The sequence below is a fragment of the Oryzias latipes genome, chromosome 17 (genome assembly GCF_002234675.1).
Source record: "Oryzias latipes chromosome 17, ASM223467v1".
Lineage (NCBI taxonomy): Eukaryota > Metazoa > Chordata > Actinopteri > Beloniformes > Adrianichthyidae > Oryzias > Oryzias latipes.
The window spans coordinates 27,946,661-27,969,731 of NC_019875.2; the positions used below are offsets into that span (position 1 = coordinate 27,946,661).

The window sequence follows — 23,071 nt, forward strand, 5'->3', positions numbered from 1 at the left end:
TTATGTTTTAAGCTTGGAGAGGGAAGAAAAAGCACTCTTAAAAAAAGGTTCAATCTCTTGGTTATTTCCGACATGCATAGTCCGTACACATAACATGATGGATTTATCATACATTTGTCTAAGTTTTGGTCATCCCAACTTATTTTACTGCAAGTAAGAGGCATCGACTTAAGAAGGGACATGTCACAGAGACAGAATAACTTGTTTTTAGTAAAAAATGGGTGAGGATTTATGAATTCAGCAATAAATAAACAAGTGAATAAATTGTCAACTGAAAAGGACAAAACAACTAAAATCATCTCTTTTTTTAGTCAGAACATTTTATCTCCTTTTCAAGTGAAAATCTCCATCATTTAGGGAACAACAGTCATTCTTCCCATGCAGGAAAAAATGTTTTTATTGCTTGTATGAAGCAAAATAAGCTTAGACAAGAAATTGTGTCAAACTACTTGTTTGTTTGTTTATTTTTTGTAAAATAAAAAAAAGCTTACACACTGTTGGAAAACTGTCCAAAAGCTGTTTTATTTATTTTTTTATTTTCTTCGAAAGTTCAATAACTTTAGGCACTAAAAATGTTACTTTGAAACAATCTCCCTCGATAAAAGGCTTAAACCCTCCACCGGTTTCCCTCTCAGAAAACAAACTGTCTCTGGATCATGAAAGTTTTCTACCGAGCCCTGCTCAGCCCAGACTGACCTCAGTCTGTGTAAACACGGGGCTTAAAACGCCCACAGAGGAGAAGCTGTCATACCAATCATAAAATAAGACACTCTGAGAAGAATAAGCTCTGTGAAACCTGAGAGGGAATTGTGAAGAAGTTCAGTATTGGCATGCTGCTCCCTCTCTGCTCCTCTCCTCTCCTCTCCCCGCGGATGGGAGGAGCGCAGCGCAGCTCCTCCATATAAGAAGAGTTGAACGTACAACAAGTGATTTTACACAGCTACTTTAGGAGAAACGAAATGATCTGCTCTGGAGCCGCAGCAAAATGCTGGATGGACACCTACTCCTGGGATGGTTATCGTTCACAGTTATAGTGCATCTTCTCTCCGCGCCCGGACCCAGCTCGGCATATTTCGGGTAAGCGCGCGCAGAGATGCTGCGGCTTTCGATGATCCGCATCAGAAATCGAAAATATTAGGTCTGTAGAATTCAGCATGTTATGTATTTTGACTGTTTTCTATGCGGGTCAGCAGGGTGACACCTGCAGGCCTCTCAGCTGGTGCCCGGAGCAGGTTGTTCTGTTCAGTAAAATGACAATAAAATATCCAAACGCAGGGTTTATCACTCACGCCCCCCACAAGTATTATTAGATCCCTGACCGCATCCTTGTCTTGACATTGAAGTTCCCCTCTGGCATGAAGGGAACGACAGGTAGAGACTCTTCAGCAGGAAAAAAAACTCTTGTAAAATCATCTCCGTATCCGCCTCAAAACAGCCGCGCGCGGAGCGAAAGGTGAGTGTGTGGCTCAGCCCAACAGCTGGTAACAATAAAGCAATCTGACTGACTGAACCGGTGGCCGAAACGTCTGCTCAGCTTGCACAAAAAATTCCCCCTTCCAGCATAAACACCACACAGTTCTTTTTTTCCCCCTGCTGCCTCCATCTGTTAGAGAAAGAGGAAAAAATAGAACAGAGATATTCACATGAAAAATGGAGCATGTTATGAATCATGTCATCCATACAATAATGTTTTATTAAGAAAGAGCATCACATCACTGAGTCAGTTCTCCCACACTTCAATTCTGAGTCATGCTAACCACCTGAGAGCATCAAGTGCTCCAGTTTGTTGGAGCTGCCGTCAGCTTTTAATGTCTTGGACAAAGCCTGTCAGGTGGAGCTGCAGCAATTCACCCACCTGAAGAGTTTGTTTTATGTGTTTCAAATAGACATCTTCCACAAAACATAGCCAACAGGATTTCTATGCAGAGGCCTCTGTGGAAGGTGCTCAGCAGCCTGCAGGCGCACAAGCGAGACAAATCTTTGAGGACTCCAGAATGATGCCACTTGAGCCCTTTCCAGCAGAGTCAGATTTATGGTAGGTATGGGGTGTTGTGCAGGATCCAGGAGTGTTAGGCGATCTGGGATCTGTTGTGAATCTGCAAGAGAGCACGAGAAATGTCCCCCTAAGGGGCCTTTCATTCTAACATGTTAGACCTGTTGACTCGCTGAGGTGGGCTTTGTACTGTCCAACGGTGAAAAAGGACTTTGGTTGGGAACCACTGGAGCAAATGTATATAAACCAGATTGTTCTGATTTCCCTTTTTTCGAAAGTAATTGCACAAACTGGATGATGGAAATGTTCTGTGACACCTTGAAAAGGTCTGTAACAGAGGGATGGTGGGTCCCCTGTGAAGAAGCATCGTCATTTGTAATGCTCACACACGCCAAGAGGTTTCTCTGTTTGGCTTTTAGTTTCAGGTGCTGGTCTAAAAATTGAATTCGATGAACTAATGTGACCCAGCTGACTTGACTCCCATGCTGTTGCCGTGTCTTCCTTGGCAGGGGGGGTTTATTCAAGGTGACGCGCCAGATTGGCACTTACATGAGTCCTAAAGGTGATGCGCATTCACTTGGCTTCGGTTCTCCCTGTCAGCCTGCTCTCTGTCTGCGGCCTGAAACCTGTAACCTTGTGATCCTTCAGATTTATTATTTTGCGGTCCAGAGAGAAGGGAATTATGAATGTGTGTCAGTAAATGATTTAGACCTGCAGCTGAGGAACATGAAACACATCGACAGAGTCTGCACAGGTGACACAGACAGAGAATGTGACTGCCCCGTGGCCAGTTTCCCAGAAACTCGACACTGGTGACACTCCAGCTTTAACTGGAGGAGGGGGGGGGGCACAAACACAAACCTGTTCAAATAAATATTCCATGCGCATGAGGCATCCTTGGGCCTCATAGGTACTGATTTACTTAAAATAGAGGGTCAATGTTGCATACCCAATTTCCAAAGTGCGATGGAGCGTAAGTCTAACATAAACACAGTTTCTCCAGCCCAAAGTGTGCTGAGCTCAGGGTGGGGTGGGATTCCTGGCGTAGTCCATCACCCGCTTAAATAGTCTTACTTTGCCACCAGAATGCGGACGCTCATACTTTTGCTCTGTTGTGGCAGGTGCCGGACCGGTGGCAGGAATTCCTTTGAGTCAGAGGCGCTCGCTTATGAATTACAGCTTGATGAGATACTAAGTAAACTTTGAGCTCAGCCGATCTCCATCAGGACTCAAAGTGCTCCAGAAGGCATCTCAGTGGGTTTGAGAGTGTGTGTTGGTAACAGGCATGTCATTCTGTGGTCTTGTAAACTCTGAAGAATGTGTATCCTCAGTCTGAGTCAAGAGTTTGTTTTTATTTAGTTCGAGTGCGACATATACAGGAAGGCTGCCCACAATCATGCAAATAGGATTACCAATAATAGAGGCACCACAGCATCCTGAGGAGGAAAGTGTGATGGAATCTGTTGCGCCGCTGTCATTTCTTTCACCGCTCTGTTCCTGAGGCAGAGCTGTTGTCATTTAGATCGATGGATGTTTTCTGCTCTCCATGAAGTGAGGCCGTTTGCCAGAAACCACCGAATAACAAATATGACGTTGGCGTGCAGCCGCAGAAAAGTTTGGATTCTCTTTTGGTTCCTGACATGGATCAACCTGGGTTGTGTTTAAGAAAGAGCCCTCCTTCTTTTTGCGCTGCACAAAAATGTTACAATTTGTTTTTAAGTGGCTCCATGTAACCATTTCCTTTGGTTCTCTCCTGTCTTCTGGCCTGCCTGACTCATGTGCGTGCTGGCATCCCTGCAGTGGTTTGTGGGAAGCTTCTGGGTGATTACCACTCATTAGAAGAAGCAGAGCCAGTGTGTGCTTAGACTGGCATTGCCTGGCAGACAGTGGTGGCAGGCTTCTCATGACCAGGCCTTAAGGACTGATTTGGCCTGACATGCAGCGGGGTGGGGAGCACCATTGATAAAGGGATTTCCCAACTACATAGGATATCCTGTGGCCACGACCACACCTCAAATGGTATCGCTTCAGCATGAGCTAAGCAGACAGGATTTACTGAGCATTGGTTGTGTGGATGGATCAAGCAAACTGGTGGTTTGTGTAGTGGATTTCCCCATGAATTTGTTTGCATTCCTTTTAAAACGGTTTTTCCCCGTTCATATACTGTATGAGATAGACCAGTGGTCTGAAACCATCCTCCTTAGAAGCCCTGTTTGTTTTACATCTATAAATTAAGCTTGCTTCGGTCATTGTCTGTATATGAAAACTGAACTGAGTAATCCCTCCCCCCTTGGCGCTCCAAACAGGAGGTACCCGCTGGCTCCAAGAACCCAAGTCAGGATAACCATTCTTGTTTTGCTACTTTATTCAACATGTTCTTGCTAATCCTATTTCTTTTTTTTTCACATAGAAGTATGTGGTTTCTGCCGCCCACCCCCACATCGAATGTTCAGACTGTTTGACAGATTCTCCCAAGCCTGCTTAGAAGTCGTAGGGGTGTGGACTTCCAATAAGCTCCTGATTGGCAAGAGTGGTTCCCATAAAAACGATGACTTAGACCGACTTGGACCAATCACTGCTTACTAACAACATATAGCTCAAACATGGTCCATTTTCACAAAAAAAGGCAATGGAATTGACTTCATTTGTTTGAAGCTGGGTGACGTCACACTCAGTCGCTCCAGTTCTCACACAGTCAGTGACTTCAGTAGAAACATGAGGTAAACCCTTTGATGCCTCTTGGTTGTGCAGTTAATTTTATTCTAAAAGAAAATTGATAGACAACCCCCAATAAAAATTGGGGAACTATTTTTAGTATATGGTCTCTAAGCACATTATTTTTATGGAATGTATAACTGTAGCTATTGTGTCGGAATGTCCATAATGACCTTTGAAACTCTACAGGTCATTGAACCCTTTAACACCAGAGATTTAGCTCCAGAGTTGACGTTCTTTGAATTATCACTACTATTCAACCGTTTACGCAAGTAACAGAAATCCAACGGATTCTGAAGCAGAGAAAAGCGGCCCTGCACTGATATGCAACACTTTACAGTAGTGAAGTGCTTACGCCATTAACGTGAATCAGCTGATTTTGATGTTGAGAGAAGCTGCTTCTCTCCGCGTCAAAATCTGTTGGGACTGAGTTAGTTGAAGAGTTGCGGAAGTTCAAAGGTCGGGTGCTGTTGCCGTTGGTTTAAGGGTGACGTTCTTTGAACTATAGGGAGTCTTCGTCCATTTATGCAATTAACATAAAACAACTGATTCTGATGCTGAGAAAAGCAGAATCGGTTGGAATTGCATTAACTGCATGGACATTCAAAGAGTTCCTGCAGTTTGAAGAGTGTGTTATTTCCTGTCACTGGCAACAACTCAGATAATAAAAACGTAAAATCCAAATTAAAATTTTCTATTGCACATAAGTTTGTATTAATTTTACTGATTATTAAATACAACATCTGGAATATACCATTTGGTAATGTTTAGCTGTACAGTGCTGACTTATGGGGGATTATACTGTGTAATAACATGGTGGTACAGGATATTTATGAAGATTTCATGGTTTGGCTTTTGAAATGTCTTTGGCCTGCTCACATCCAAGCATCACCACTGTGCAGAGAAGACCGCAACAATAAGACATCTTTAATGACGATAGGACTGCAGCTTTGGCCTCCCTCCACCAGTCAGCTGAGCACTTAGAAATGATAAAGAAGAAACTCCCATCAAAGGAAAGGATTGTTGGCCACAGGGCAAACGTGTGATGCTCCTTGCAGATGGAATTGGAGACATGGGTAAGTTTCAAAACAGGAAAACAAATATGGAGTTAAGATCCAGTTTAGTGGTGAAGCATTGATGAGATGAGGCTTTGTTAGTTTGACCACTATGTCCTTCTGTGCTTTGTGCTTGACCACAGAAAAGCTCATTTTCTCTTTTTTTGGATAGAGGAGACATTCAAGGCTTTGATGTCCAAAAGAAAAACTTTAGATTCTGAAAGTGTTGTCAAAGTACTGTATATTAGGAAGGTTATCAGTTTGTCTGATCATCTATAGCACATCCCTGTTCGTAAAAGCTGAGCTGACAGGTAACCAAATTACTTGTGTTTGCCTTAAAGGCGGAGTTATCGGTAAGGGCTAAGCATTAGTTTGGGAATGAACACCAAAACACATCCATCTTGCTTCCAGGAATGAATAGGCACAGAAGGCAGACAGATGAAAAGGCTGGAGCATGGAAAACATCCCACAATCAACAGTGGAGGCCGAGCTACTCATCTGCATAACTATTGCTTCATCCATCACAAAGTAATTAAGTAAACCACTTCCACTCCAGGTGTCATATTAAGTGCATCCACATGCACTGGTGTCACTCGAGGTAATATTATATGCATTCAAAATTAATCCAGATGGATTTTTGGAGAATGCAGTCTTTGGGACACGAATGAATCTTTTCTGTATGTGAATAGGGATTAAACTAAAGTCATGTCAAATCTCAGAATACACAAAACATCCAGGTTTGTGTTGTATTTTCTTAGGATTTGGCACCCAAAAGTGTTTTAAAGATCATGTGCCCAACTGTAAAGACATGCTGTCTTGGTTTGCTCCGAGTTTGAAGCAAAACAGACTGGTTCTTTCACCAAACAACAATCTGGTTCTCATGCCATCATGTGGAATTGGTAAGAACCTAGTACAGTGCATGTGCCTGAGGGTGCCTGGTGTGTCTGTGTGCTGGTACAGGCCTGCTCTGTGCCATGGTGTGCGCTAGATCAGGAGAGTCATGTGTGCGCTGCTGCACGCCCAATCTGTGCCAGTCACACAGTGACTACAACTGAGCTGCTGACCATGGAAGCCTTGAGTTCTCACATAGCAGTTAAACCTCTTACTATGCCCCATACTCCTAAAGCCAGATCCCTGTAGCCCCACTTCTTGCGTTCCTTGCAGTTTTCAGACAAGACTGAGCACTGCTTTTAGCAACTTTTGAAAGTGTCGTTACCGTGCTTTTTGATTTTATTTTGGAATTGTAAATAATGTATGATGCACCACATCATTTAAACATGTCAACGGGATCTTTCACTTTGTGGGAGTAGTCCAGCATGCTCTGTGTGGGTTGTTAATGACCAGACAGGACAGCAGATGACATAACTTTGTGTCATATCCTGTTAGGTCATACAAGATAGCGCACTTCCCTTCAGCACTGAGAAAAGCTGTGTTTCTAGATGCCGTATGGCATTCCCACTGGGCAACAAGGCACATTACTCAACAAAAAATGACTTATTCAGTCTGGTACCATTTGGAAAACCAAGATTTTAAGTCATGTTGCAGTAATGTGTCATTTTTAGCTTTTTGGGAGTACTGGCACGACCCAGAGTAATTCAATCTAAGCCTTTTACCTCTTTGTTTATTTTAAATATTTGTGGAATTAAAAGTATCAGAGGGAAGAAAATGTGTGCAGTGCTGGGTTTCCTCCCCATGAAGGTGAACAACAGCCTGGGGTCTCCCTGGACCAGAGACATTTGACACTGATTCAGCGTTTCTTCACTTATTCAAGTGTAGGCTGTGGAGCACATTGTCAGCCATAACTAGAGCAGACCTGAGGGAAAACACCACACATGCTCACATTCCTACTACCTTTGGCACGGATTGGTCTCTGATACACCAGATGGGACTTGGGTAGGGTGGTCTGAAGTTCATCCAATTTTTCTGAGAAAAGTATACAACTCCCATACCTCCCTCCCCCGAATAAGAAGCCTTTTTTTATGCTATGAAAGCAGAGGGAAAAAATTAATAGAAAGCAAAGTAAATCGACACTGACAAATTTAATTTCCCAAAGAAACCTGGGGTTTTAATTTAATGATTAATACTTTCTTTTGTTTTTTTAATTGCTCACACATTCATCTGAGACAGCTGAACTGTTCCAGGACACATGTCCAAATCTGTCATTGTGTTGTGTACTTTATGTTCACAGAGAGTGGTGGTTTTGTCTGGAAGAGGCTTTGTTTTAAGCCAACAGCTGGGTCAAATGATTGACATCTGTTTAGAGTAATTGACCAGTGGGAATAGGGGAAGTTGGGAGAGTAGGAAAAAGGCGGAGGAAAAATGGAGGGGGTTGGTTGTGATCTAGACGACACTTAGACCACACAACCTGCAAGTTCAGGCTGATGGAGAAATTGTGGCTTTTGTGCTTTTTCTGCCTGGGCGCGTTCAGCCATGACAGATTCTTGTAGATGTTGACTTAAGGTTGTTTGAGCTCATATGCATGTGCACACACACATTTGGGTATAACTGCATACTCAATGAGCTTAACACTAGTGGTGCATGGGTTGAGAAGTGGCTGAAAAATGGCAAAAACCTAAAAACAAAAATCAAGTTTGGCAGGTATCTACAATTTTTTGTCTTGGATTAAAAAAAAACCTTGATTTGGGAATTGGATTGGAATAAATTGAGGATATAAATGTTTAGTCAGTGTGCAGAAATTGATTTGTAGTTAGTGGATTTTTCAGTATAAACTTAGACTTCTTTATGGTTTTTCAGTGTTAACACATGAATCGACTTGTCTATAGATTGGTGATGAAAAATCCAATGTGGTTCATGCTTTCATATGAAACTAGTTAAAAAAAGTGGCTTAGCCACTATTATATTAACTATTTACATTCCAGACCAGTGAAGATCACCCAGCAAAGGCAGCAGAGGGTCGCGTCCAGGACGGCGTTGTGAAGCTGAAGAGGGAGTGATGATGGTGAAGTTTAGAGCTAGTCAATGATTTCCTCAAGGGATCGACACTGAGGCTCCACTGCACCAAATGAGGCGTTTTCACTGAACCCACTGCATTGGAAAATGTATATATAGTAAATGACATGGGCGATGGGAGGTGCTGACAGGTAGAAAGAAGGGACTAAACAAACTCCAGTGTTACTAAGTGAAAGACAGTGGAGGAGGTGCGGCATGCGAGTAGGTCAGCGGTGTCTGCGAGCAGTGTGTAGAGGCAAGTGTTTGAATGGAAAAAGCAAAGCTGAGCAAACATCAGCAAGAATCCAAATTCACGCAGGACAATAATGAGTTTTATATGTTGGTGTAATATCCCGTGTGTAATTAGTGTTGCTGTGCCAACACCTCAAACACCACCTCACACAAAGATACCTTTAAAAAGCTACGCTTGATGTAAAAACATGTTTTTTGTTATTAAGGAGTGGACATCATGATGGAGACGCTTTTCATTATGGAGCATGTGCAACTTAAATACATGGAATTATCCAACTGGTTTCTAGGTTTGGATTCTCCCCCCAAAAGAACCCCAAACTCCTGACTGATAGTTATTCTATTAGAGATTAAATTGCTTGATGAAGTTGCTTTTTAAATCCAATTAGGAGAAATTATGTTTGATTTAAAAAAAAAACATTCAAATTTGCTTGATTAAACCTTTTTCCCTTTTAGTGTTTATTTTTATTTTGAAACAATTCTTGGACAGAGGATGTGCAGGATCTGCTGGAAACATTGGATGATCTGATTATAATCCTAATTTTTATGTCGTTGCCATGAGGGAATATTGAAGGGCCTATATTGTGCTTTTCTTAAGCCTTTCACAGTAAACTGTTTCCATATATATGATAAAATATTACCTTTAGTGCACTAAATAAGGTTTTTTTTTAAATGAAATTTGAGTTATTCACATCATAATACGCTTAAAAGCTCAAAAAGTCGATTTTTCTTGATATAGAACTTTTTAAAGGGCTCCAAAAACACATTGCACACACAAAATACCCTTTCAAACTGTGCAATGATTTTTTTCCCTCTTATTTTTGCATCACAGTTTATCTGCATTTTAGAATCATTGGTAATTTGGAGAGTTTTGCTTTAATACAACTTTTAATTTGACAGGGAAATATTAGGAAAAAATAAAGTGTTTTGGATGTAAGTTGGAATGAGTTTTATGTGTATCTGGGTAAATACTCGATTCTGACTGGCTGCAGGATATCCATTTGAAAGTGAGAATGCACACCTGAAATGGAGGTTTCAGTCAAACAGCCTGAATTTTCTATATTATTGACCAAATGCCAGTTGGTAACCAGAGCAACTGAAACTTGGAACAAAGGTGGACATACGTTTTTCCACTGTTTATCACAACAGCAAATGGCTATAATGAACGTGCCAGGATCTCTGTCCCATTTTACCATCAACTGCAGTGTTGCCTTAAATTTTAAATAGGTAATTGTTTGTCTTTCTGTCTTGTTTACCTTGATTGTTTGACACAGAGCAAATACATGTTTAGAAATAGTTTTATTATTAATTAATGAAAGGAATTGTTTGTTTAATGGAACACATGTAAAGATTTAAGGTTAATGGAGAACATTCCTTGCAGTCAAAGCAACCTAGGAAACTACTTGTGGACTTTCTTTAACCCTTGTGCTATCTTAGATGACCCCCCCCCTTACATTGACGTGTTCTCCCTACCATGACAAAGGTGGATAAAGGTGAAAAGATTTCATGTAATCCATGGACACCAGTGAAGATCACAAATCATTGAAGAAAAAAGGTTCAGAGCACTGTCTAGTGGGTCTAGATGACCCAACTCCCAATGTTAAAGTGCCTAGGATAGCACAAGGGTCACAATGAACTTTTGCTTCACCATCTGGACAAAAACAAGCAGTGAACAGTGGACATGAACTTTCCCTCTGAAATGATGCTTTGGATCCTTTATCATGAAGCTCAGCAGAGCAAGAGGAAGGTTCTGTAGCAGTTACCATGGCAACACATCACACCCACCTTTTGAAAAATGTTCTGAACGTAAAAAAATAACAAGATTAAAGTATTATTTTGATTTACTATCTATTTAATATCTATTTCTTTTGTCAGTGAGCACGGTTTAGGGGCATAACGTTATTAGAAAATTTCTGAGACATGCGTCGGATGGTTTAAAACCCTAAGTCGTCCATTTTTTCTTTTTGAGAATGGACACCTCCTTCGGCAAAGGAGGACAGGTTCTTGAAACTTAAGCTTTGCTGCTTTATCAGATAAACACTGATTGGGCTGACTGGCACAACCATTTTGCAATGTCAGAGAGGATTTAAAATAGAAATTGTGTTGGTTCCCCCAAATGATTAAAAAAAAAAAAAAAAGCTTGAAAACTTTGGAAAGAATTCCACATCCCTGTGATGGGTCTTTTGTTTTTCAGCTGTCAGCTGTTCATTTTGCAAGCTCCAAGCTTCAGGCACACTCTTCATTATTTCCCTAATCTAAACGTTTGATAGAGAGTGTGGTGAAAGAGTCTGACACTTTGCAGTGTATTAGCCTGTCATTGAGTTGTGTGAGAAAAAAAAATCTTACTTTGTTTTTCCCAGTTAAAGCGGTAATTCTCTGGAAAACCAGGGATGGCTTCTCTCTGTGATTCATTTTATCTTTATAACCCATTTTTTGTGATTAAGAAACGGAACAGATTTCCAGTTGTTTTGCCCTCTGAGTGAGTTGACTGAGTTCATTTTGGTAGAAAACAGCAGATTGACATCTTTGTGCGCATCAGCGTTTAGGAATGTTTTTTGACCTTTCGTTTTAGGTTTTTTTTTTTCTTTCTTGACAGCAGGAGTCACAGCCACACATCCAGTAAAAGCAACACCCTTTATTTCAAAGACATATCAGTGACATTAGAATTAATCTGAAACATTTGACCTCTCAAATAAAATAGAGTGAATGTATGTAGAAGTTTTTTGGATTTCATTTGTGATGATATGTGAAAGAACAGAGGACTAGACTCAGATTGGAAACTCTGAGCCCTGGACAGTAAGTGTCTTCCCTGAAAATGTGGAAAAGTTTTGTCTCTCATCTGTACTTTGCTCTCAGGCTGTTTCAGGCAGAAAATGCCTTTGTGCAGAAAAAACAACTCTCAGTAAGTTTGATGCCGAAAATGACACGACACAAGAACTACCATTTGTATTTTTATATTAAAAAGGTCGGCTTTATGCACAAATTGAGTCCCGTCACTCACTTTTAGATTGTTTGGACCGCAGGTTTTTAGGGTAAAATCATCTCAAAGTATAAGAAATTAAGGTTATATTGTTTTTTTTTAAATACAGGCATAACTAAGGTAAATATTTCAGTTTTATACAGATATTTTAAATGGTCGTAAAAAGGTGCGGTGTGCAGAGTCCCTGATTGCTCGCTGGCTTTAGAAATGTGGTGGAACAATGGTCAGTCACTTGTAACATGCTGGGTCAGCTGGTTTTGTTTATGTTGGAATGTTCTGTGTGTTTCCTTCACTTCGCTATCTGAGTGTATTTTAATATAGCATGAAACAACTTCAGGCACATTTTTCTTTAGAGAAACATCGTGGTCTTGCATTACAGAGCTCATTGCTCAGACTATACCTTTTTTTTTCTTTTCATTTCTGTGTTCTGAGCAAAACCCCTGTCAAGACACAACTTGCCAGGTTTCCATTTGAAACTCATTGCCATTAGACAAGAAAAAAAAAAATTATCAGACAAACACACTTTTCTAAATGGAAACCCTTTTACCCAATCTGCAAGCAGCTTCTCCCTACAAAACTTTGCTTGGATTCTCATGTAAGTGTATTGTAAAAGAAAGAATGTACTGGAGCATCTGTGAACATCATAGACGGGAGCATCTGTGATCTATTATGTTCCCTGATATGATGCTTAGAACTCCAGGGGAAACGTTTCAGTCAGTTATGGGACTTAATAAAATAAATCTTTTGCTGAGGGACTCCTGTGACCTGTTGGCTGTGCAGAATATGAACGGTGACAGAGTCCTCTCTGCAATGCAGCACTCAAGCCTATGGTGATGGGAATTGCATATCGGTTACTTCCTGTGTGGACATCCAGCAAAGATCTCTACAAAAGTGGAGCTCACTTTTCATTTTTTGAAAGTTTAGGTTGAAGAAATTCAGACTTTTTTTGGAGTGTTTACTCGCAAAGGACACCCTGTCCAAGTAGTAAGTGCATACGATGGTCATGGGGACAGACAACAATGTACAGACACAAATTTGAGCCCCTTTTTAACCAAACATATGAGATATTGGCCTCCATCCATCCAATCATTCATCCATCCATCCACTTTTTTCACTTATCCTGGTCACAAGGGCCGGACTTTCCTATCCCTGGCCCCTTACTCCAGCTCCTCTTTGAGGAGCCCGAGACGTTTCCAGGGCAGCTGAGAGACATAGTCTCTCCAGCGTGTCCTGGGTCGTCCCAGGGGTATCTGCCCAGTGGGACATACCCGTAACACCTCCCCAGGGAGGCATCCAGGAGAGAACCGGACCACATGCCCAAGCCACCACCCAAGTACTGGAAGGAAAATGGAAGATGCAGCACAACTGACCCGCACAATGACCGCATAATCGCGGGCGCCACTCCAATCCCCCTTTCGATCTAACTTCACTCATGAACAAGACCCCAAGATACATAAAGTCCTCCACCTGGGGCAGGAGCATTCCACCCACCCTGAGAGGACCCAGTTTATGGGCTATTGGGGGAATCTTGTGAAATTACCATCCCATTACAAAACGCATGACTCTTAAATGAATTAAATATTTTTCCTTTAATTTTGTTCTCTTCACAAACCTCAATCCAACACTTTTAACCTCTTAGCATCTGAATTTATGTCCAGTTATGACAAAAATATGTTTTTGCTTTCATGTAGATACAAAATTAATGTGGAGCAGAAGTGGTTTGATGCATCAAGAGGCATCTTGGATTTTAACTTTTATTTTAAAAAAAGAGCCGCTCACAAGAAAAGTGTGGCTGCAAAAGCACCCTGACTGAATTCTTGAGCTTTTGTGAGCTCTGTGAATCAAGTTATTCTTCAGTTTCGCTTTAGGGTGTAAAAGAGGCCAGAAATTACACATAATGAGCAACTGCTGTGCCAATCCTGCCAGCTGGTGTGACCAAAATGGTCCCAGGCTGACAGTCATGTCCCCTGTGTGTGTTTATGAAAATAATGCCGTTTCCCCCATCACAACCTCAGAACACTGGTTGTAGGTTTTGCCAGCTCTGTGGCAGTTCCGTGTTTTATGCAAGCCTCCCTTAAATAAGCTGACAAAAGAAGTACAAGTCTGCCACATGTGTGCTGTACCCTGTTTGGAGTTGAAACTTCAGTTTGCTAGTTGTCAAATAAACTGCAGATTTAAGATCTCGAAACATTCATGAAAGTGCAAATCCTCCTGTCTGACTGTGTTTACACTGCTGCTGTTAGAATATGATTCCGGATATGTTAATGTTAAACCAAGTAAAAAGCTGGCTACTGTTTTACGCCCATGTAGCATGCCACCCTTAGGCTAACAATTGCCTAAACTTTCCCTTTTAAACTAGCTAAAAGCGTTAATGTATAACTGCACCACCTCAGTCTTTCGAGTGTTGTCATTTTTCTCCTGTCGTCAGGAACATTTTCTGAAAAAGGCAGATCTTTTTCACGTCTGCATGGTGTTGGCTGCAGACACACACAGCCGTGGCGGCGGTTGATCTCAATCTTTAGCAAACGCTGCATTCCCCTGAACATTAACTGCCCGGCCAGCTGAAATCATCTGAACATTAACCAAGCTTTGGAGCACCATATACCCCAGCTGTGCTTCCTGTGCTGTTTGTGTAGTATATCTTTGCAAGTCTTATTGTTTACCCAGCAAGGTCAGCATCCTGTGCTCCGCTAGGTGTATCCACTCACTCTCTCAGCTCTTGTTTCAACTGGCACATCTGTGTTCACTCTCTGCAGGCTGACAGGTAATGAACCGCTGTCGATCTTGCCACTGAACTCTCTACCGGAGGAGGTTACAGGCAGGGCCCACCACAAGCTGTGTGACCGTCTCAGACTGGAGAAGAAGCAGCGCAGGATGTGCAGAAGAGACCCGGGCGTGGCAGAAACCTTGAGGGAGGCTATCATTATGAGCGCCTCAGAATGTCACCATCAATTCCACTTCGAGAGGTGGAACTGCACCTTAGAGGGGCGTCATCGCGCCAACATACTGAAAAGTGGTATGGAAAGCTTTCATTCTGTTCTCAATAAACAAACCTCGAGTATGTGCATCATGTGAGGCAGCCTCTCATTTTTGTGCTACCTGCTTTTCCAGGGTTTAAAGAGACGGCCTTCTTGTACGCCATATCCTCAGCGGGCTTAACGCACGCCATCGCCAAAGCTTGCAGTGCAGGAAGGATGGAGCGCTGCACGTGTGACGAAGCGCCAGACCTGGAAAACCGTAAAGCCTGGCAGTGGGGTGGCTGTGGGGACAACCTCAAATATGCATACAAGTTTGTCAAGGACTTTCTGGGCAAACGCTCCAACAAGGACCCGCGTGCACGCGTCGACATGCACAACACAAATGTAGGCATGAAGGTGAGTGTGCAAACCAACTCACTCTGGCTGATCTGTAGTTGTCAGAAAATGTGACACTCCGAGGAAAATGCTGCTTTTTATGTTTTTAACATGTTCTTGTGGCATTTTTCTGATGATGAAGGACACATATTAAGAGAATTGCGCTTAAAATTGCATTTATGACGATTTGTTTATTTAAATCCTTTTGAAACAGGAGCAGACAAATAAATTACGTTTGAAAAAGATTCTATTTGTGATGGAGAAAATACGCGGTCCACAAGATCCCTGCTCTGCACCGTCCTGATGCATCTCTTGTAGACGACGAAGCATGTATATGGCGTTTACTTATATGGCGCTTTTCTACCTGCAAGGCTTAAAGTGCTTTACAGTCACAGACCCATTCACCCAGTTACACACACATTCACACACTGGTGGCGGCACCGCCGGTGCTGAACACTGGCGCCAACCTACCACCAGGGGCAAGGTGGTGTTCAGTGTCTTGCCCAAGGACACTTTGACACTTGGGTGTGCAAGGCGGGAATGGAACCTACAATGTCACGATCATGAGTCGACCGCCCCACCGCTGCACCACAGCCGCCCGTCCTCGTCCGATGTCATAACTATATGGCTGGATAGCTCCAATATTGCTCTCCATTTTTGTTTACCGCTGATGTTAACTTGAGGTTGTGAGGGGCTGTAAGCTAGAGTGAGAGAGTGTAAACGAAGAGCTCTTGGTAATGGGAAGGGGAAGGTGAGGCGGGGTTCCTCCAGCCCACAACTCTAAGTCAATTTTCTACTGAACTCCTGCAGCTCTGCAGAAACTAAAAGAAATGACGCCGTTTCTTTTTTTTAGTTTGGCTAAAAAAGACAGACTGATAGCTAAAAGACCACTGGGAGACTTTGAAAATAGTTTAAAAGATTATCATAGCAATGAAAGCAGCAGACCCTTAAATATCAAAGCCTATGCAGCCTGGCTTTGAGCGGTCTTAATGCAAATTCCTTCAATCCCTCTGATGACTTTATTAAGGAGCCTAGTGAACACTTTTGTCGTAGCAGCATTTTTGCAGCTTTAACTTGTCTTCAACGTTTGTTCAAAAATGCACTGAATTTGTATAATGACAAAATCATGATGCCAAACGACTTTTATTTCAGAAATGTTGTTGAATTTACTAGAGGAGAAGAGATAAAGATTTATCTGCAGTAAATATAACAGAAAGTTTCCTTTTTGTTTGCTGTTATATATTTTTTACAGTAAAATTAAGTGAAGATTAATTTTAACATATCAGAAAGAAAAAAAACATAAACCGAATTAGTTTACTATATTTAAGTTATATATGAGATTTATTTACAATAACCAGAACAAATGCTTACAAAAAATAATTGCTAATAATAATACATTATGAAATTATTAGGGGACACTTTTGGGATTTTTGAACTAGATTTGAGATCTGGCAAAAAAGAAAATAACAATCAATACCTTGTTTTTGAAACTTTCTATAATTTTTTCCTTTATCAGTAAGTTTGTTTACATTTAAAATGACATTGGAGGTTATTTGTACCACAGATCTGTGTTGACTTTGCTTTTCTAGTTGAATGGATCCAGTTCTGACCATCAAAGCGGAGACATTTGTATTGGTGTAGGCATCCTGCCTAGACTTCACAGCCATTTTTTAAGGCCATGAATTGGTTTCAGGGTTAAAATAAGGTTAGGGTTAGAGGAAGGGCTGTGGAAAACCCTAACAGTGATAGAAAGACCAGCATTTGTGTCTGCAAATGTGATTTGCGAAGTAAGGCATAAAGGGCTTGCTCGGGATAAATTCCCACAGAAAAGACGGTCGCAGTTGGAATGCACGAACCTCTGCTTCCTTTGCTGGTTTTTTAAAACTGACCGATCATATTCTGTTGACCTGCCGGTGTGAGGCATGTGCACTTCCCGTTTTTTTTTTTCACAGACTGACCAAAGAAATGCACATTCCCTCCAAACCTCATCTAAGAAAATGTATTTTTCAGACTCGTGATTTTCACACACGCTGCTTTTAGCTTTACGGTCGACTCCGCCGTGAACTTTGGCTGACTGCGAAGAGCCAGTAGGTGATTAGATGACATGTTAACCTTTTTTAGATGAGAATTATTAAGTTGCACTTGCAATGGAGCAAAGGAGACTTTCTCACTGGTTTCTTGCAGCTCAGGCCCCGCTATGATTAAGTTGCCACAGTAGAACTTTGGGTTCATTAACTTTGTTTAGTACTCAAAAAGATGAACATAGCTCTCCTGAGATCAAACATCAAAGCCTTTTGATGGCTACCTGAACAGATTGTCTTCATGGAGCTTTCAGGGTTATAATTTCACTTATTATAATCACTATAAATTGCTGACATTTTTGGTTATAATAAAGTCACCGCTCAATCTTCTTTATGAGGCCTCAGGGGTTCCCTTTGTTCACAAGTCTCTTCTGAGCTCTTTTTTATGACATTATAAAGCAAAATGAAAGCAAAGACTTTTCCTTTTTGAAGCTTTTTTCCCCCAACCTCTTCTAATTAGCTCTTTCAAGTTCTATGTATGAGAAAAATACCTTACAGTTTTGATCATTTTAATGTTTCATAGTGGTTCAACAATAGCCTTTTGTTTTCTTTGGTTCCAGGTAATCAAAGCTGGCGAGAACACCACCTGCAAATGCCACGGTGTCTCCGGCTCCTGCACTGTCCGGACCTGCTGGAGGCAGCTCCCGCCCTTCCATGAGATCGGTAAGCGGCTGAAGCAGCTCTATGAAACCTCCACCAAGTTTGGAAGTTCCACCAACGAGGCCACCGGAGAGGGAGAGATCTCCACAGGCCGGACCCAGCAGCAGCAGCAGCAGCAGCAGCAGCAGCAGCCCTCCCTGCCTGGTTTGACTCATCAGATCCCTCGAACTATGAACTTGCTCCACATTGAGGACTCGCCTAGTTTTTGTAAACCCAGCAAGTACTCGTACGGCACTGCAGGCCGCAAGTGCTACAAGGACAAAAACTGTGACGCTATCTGTTGTGGACGAGGCCATAACACCCAGAACAGGGAGGTGACCAAGTCCTGCCAGTGCCAAGTGCGATGGTGCTGCTATGTCGAATGCAAGCAGTGCACACAGCGTGAAGAAGTCTACACCTGCAAGGGGTAAAAGAGAGGGTCAAGAATGGGCGTTCAAGACAAGAGGTGATTTTGTTCTCATGCGAGGTTCTGTTTCCAGCATCAGAACAGTGTTCTGCTAAAAAAACCCAGGAGTGAGCCAAGAAGCAATAAGCACTTTGAGGGATTTTTGTGGGTTGCGTTTCAGAGGTCCTGCAGAATTAAAAACTTTCTCAGACAACTGGGACAACATCTCAAGCTTTTTATTCACAGTGCTGCCTTAAGGAGAAATGCTTTTTGTCATTTTACAGAAATCCTCCCGTGCCATTTTCACAAGACAACATCACATTGCAGTTGATGAAAATGCAATACAAGGAGAGCGACTCCAGCCGACTGATGGCCTGGTGTGTGCATACACGTGCGTTCGTCAGTTGACGACACTTATAGAGACGTTTAAAAGAAAAGACAAAAAAGTTAGAAGAAAATAGAAGAAGACAGGGTGTAAGATTTACTACACGCACATCTTTCACTCTCACACGTGGTGTGTGCGTGCATATGTATGTAAATAAACTCACTTATATTTTTATGACATTATACAAGCCACTTATCTAATTTTGTAAAAACAAACCACTAACTGCACAGATGTTTTGTTTGTGTGCGAGCGCTCGTTTTTCTTTAATTCTGTTGACAAAGCCCTTCGGAAGCCGACACACCTTGGTCAAGATGTGTTGCTGTGGATAATTTATAGATCCTGTGGGACTAATCCTTCCCTGGGAGGAAAATAATAATGTTTCTTTTATTTTCTTTATAATAATATATTCATCTATTGTTACTTATATTAACAGATATAGTAAAACCAGTCAGAATAGGCCGCTGTTGGCTTCAAGTGTACCAGTTTTCAGGGAATAACTTTAACCACTATATATATATATATATATTTATATATATATATACTTGGACGAAATGGAAACAAGGAAAATACATAATTTTAGTTTATTAAATCCAACATCTATGTAACAGATGGTCTTTGATCATTACAATGGCCTTTTGAGATTCAGACTAAATCCATTGGAGTTTTGTAAAGATGTTTCTTTTTAGATTTTCTTACTTGTAAAGAAAACTGTGCAGAACTGAAGGAATGTAACTCATAACATTGTCATGCCTTCTTTCATACTTTGCTGCCACAATTTGAGCCATAAGAGACATGCAGTGCATGCAGTAGCTGTTCAGGGTTGGGGGCACAACAGACTGGTGCAGATGTAGCCAAGACACTATTTTCTGAGACTAATATTTGGGTGTAATTCTACAAAAAAAAGACATTTTGCTGCTCTTTTTGGACATCTGTGAGACTTCAGTAATTATATGCTGCTGCACGGGGCTAAGACAATGCAGTAAACCCAAACATTTTTTTGAGCAATCTCCAGGCAGGCCTCTCCATTAGGTCTGCGTGATAACCACATTGCTGCAGAAACAGCTCATCAGCGTGCAGAAAATGTTTGAGTTTTACATCTTTTTTTTTTTTTTGCAAAACAACTGGCTGCTTAGTTGGAATCGATGCGAGTGATCTAAAGGCCATGTCCAACAGCCTCTACGTACGTTTTGTGCATATTAAAAATTGGTCATATGTGAATACACGTGGAAAAAGTGAGACAGGTGACATTTTCACGGATGAATCCCGACTGAAACACATAAAACCACGTAAGAAGTACGGAAAAGCCACGCAAAGTATACGTAAATCAACGTAGAATGTATACAGAGCGAGATAATTGCGCTGTTAATGCGTCAATTACGCAATTATAAAATGATGTGTGCACCATCTACGCGATTTAAAAGTTATACATCAGAATTACATGCCTGAAAAGTTTGTAAGAGATATGTGGAATGTTCGTGGAAAACCAAAAATTTGCAAATGCATTTCGCAAAAATCAATTGCGTAATGTATACGTAATAATTGTGTATAAACTATGTAAAATATGCGTAAACTGTGTAATTGTCAACCAACATAAAACAGCTCAAAGCCGAATTCACATAGAGACCCGTCGGCCGAAACCCTCGATGGACCTCTGGGAACATCGACGATCGCAAGAAACACTTGTGCATTACATACATCATGCATGTATCGCACAAGGTCAAAATTTGCATGTAGTGACCGTGTGACATGGCCTTAACGTTAAAAAGTAAAGCACGGTTGAATAAAAATAAATTATTTTTATAGGACAAATGAACACAAAGCAGACATAACATTTCCCCCTTTGGGAAAATATACTTATTTAGGTTTTTGATATAATTATATGCCCCTTTATGATATCTGTTTTTTTTTTTTTTTTTTTTAGATTGGTGTGAATTAACTACTGAGTGAGCGACCCAGCTTTGTACTATAGCACTGAAGCCCAAAAGTAAAGTATTTAAAAATCTGCATTAATGGAGAAATGCCAGTGTGGATTTTCTCTTTTTATTTGTAAATAGTAAGACCTTCTTTTCCTGTGGTACAGAGACAAAAGTGAGGCACGTCTCCTACTCTCACAAGCATAAAGAGTGTTATTTTATAGATCAAGATGGTTGTTTACTATTACTTTAAACGTTTTGATATGACACAAAGTTTCCGAATCAATGAAATTAAGCAATAAAAATCAATGCCCCCAACTTTAACAATAAAATCACACTTTATTGAAAGAGTTTGACTTGTTTGTCCCCAAGAATTGAAATGATATGAGATGGCAGGCTAAATAGAAACTGGTCAAAATATATACATAGAACTTTGCACGCTATGAAAACCATAATAGCTATGCTGAGATTCTGAGCATGAATGCTTGCTCCCCACAGCTTTTGGTGTGTTTTTGAAACTTTTCCTCTTTTTTTTTTGTTTTTTTTTTTTCTCCACACACTCCTCGGCCAAAGAGTGAGCTTGACTGGATTCAAAACAGACATGGCAGGAATGCCAGAAAGAGTGATTTCTGCTGAGTGCCCGTAGATTGTTTGCGGGACAGCAAAGTTCTGGGGAAAATAAAAGCATGATGCAGCAGCTGGTCCACTTCAAGACGTCACAGTTGTCCACAATGTCTAAAACAGAACTGCACTGTGTAGTCTTCCGTAGATCATGTACAAAATTTCTATGTTGTAAAAAAGAATGAAAGATAAATTATTTTTGAAATATATTATAAGCACCTGTTCAATGTAAATAAGGTCAGACAGTTTAAACTGATTTTTATATCTTGTTTTTTTATACTTTTTTTTCCCCTGGAGGTGTTTATTTCCTTTGGGGTTGAGGCTTCAAGAACCAGTGAATACATTGATTTCCATAATTCTCACCGCCGCAGCACCAACATGTGTTGAATCCATTGGATCGTAGACATTTTGCAACCTTTTTATAAGAAGTCAGTGAAAATCACAGTCATAGGAATGTTTTTATAGTATCAGATTACCTATATAATCAATTATCTTATGTAAAGACCTCATTGGCTATCACCGTGTACAGTATCCTGATCTGATGTGCGTATCTTTTGTTAGGATCTGTGCGGTGAAACAAAGATAAGACAGACCACCCATGTATGGTTCTTAGTGATGACATTGTACCAGCAGAGCTTTGTCCATGTTCACTTATTCATGTCTTATGGGAACTCTAAATTATTTTCCTCTACCTCATGTGTATAGGTTGAAAGCATAAACAGATCACAAGTGACTGGTAAGAATGTATTTAAGTTATTTAACATCTTTGTATAACAAAGGCGTAAAAAAAAATCTGAAATAATAAATGAGTTTTTAAATTATTCCATGTGTAGCTTCTTTTTCCCAGTTGAAACTTATTCAGTCAGCTTTGATAAGGAACTTTTCTTCTCATTTGCTACAAACTATAAGGGTAGTTGTCACACTGAACCATTTGAATTCATAAAAATTCTTAGAGGCTAAAGCCTTAGTCCACAGTTGTCAAACTCCAGGCCTCGAGGGCCGGGATCCTACATGTTTTCCAACTAACCTGCCAATGTAGCTTTTTATTGGCAAAACACACCTGATCCGGGATATCGGCAGCACACATCTTAAGCCTGCAGTCCACCCATGTATGGTTGATGTAGCCACTTCTAGTGAAAAGTCTATGCAAATGGACGTAAATGCGTGTTTTGGGCTCTCGTGTTCAAAACGCTTGCACATTTTTGAGATAACTTGGGCTCTATCCACAAAAAACGCTCATTGAAGAGGAATTGAAAGTTAAGCCTGGTTGAACTTTGACCAATCAGGGACTCAGATTTGGTGGTGACACATGGATAGCATCCATTTGTTTCACAGTAGTAACAACCAGGTCTGTCATTTATCGGTACAGACCTGTGGAAGAACGGGAAGCTGTCGTCCTTTGGTCCTCACTGTTCCTCACAGGATCACTCCCATGATTTGACATTTTATATTGATTCAGTGTAAAATAACAATCAAAGCTGTTATGTACTCTGTTACCAAATCAAGGGTGTTTTGCATTAATGTCAAACAAAATTACAGTGAAATTCCTTCTAGCAAAATAAAACGTTTCTGGTTTTGGTTTCAGACACTCTGAGAACTGCCCTGTTTCACTGATATTATTTCAGCCAGTGGTATCACCTCAGTGGATGAAGCCTGAAGGATTTGAGAGTTTTCTCTTTCAACACCACTCCAAATACCTTAAGGCCTTATCAGGAAAGCATCAAAGCTCTAA

General features: G+C 41.0%; 1 protein-coding gene across 1 annotated transcript; it reads left to right on the forward strand.

Moving 5' to 3' along the window:
- Window positions 1-811: 811 nt before the first annotated feature.
- Window positions 812-22,160, forward strand: wnt9a (Wnt family member 9A). Its single transcript, XM_004079407.4, has 4 exons — window positions 812-1,077; window positions 14,698-14,957; window positions 15,053-15,315; window positions 17,936-22,160. The coding sequence occupies exons 1-4, from the start codon at window positions 986-988 to the stop codon at window positions 18,443-18,445; spliced, it is 1,125 nt and encodes a 374-aa protein (XP_004079455.1). The 5' UTR covers window positions 812-985; the 3' UTR covers window positions 18,446-22,160.
- The last annotated feature ends 911 nt before the right edge of the window (window positions 22,161-23,071 follow it).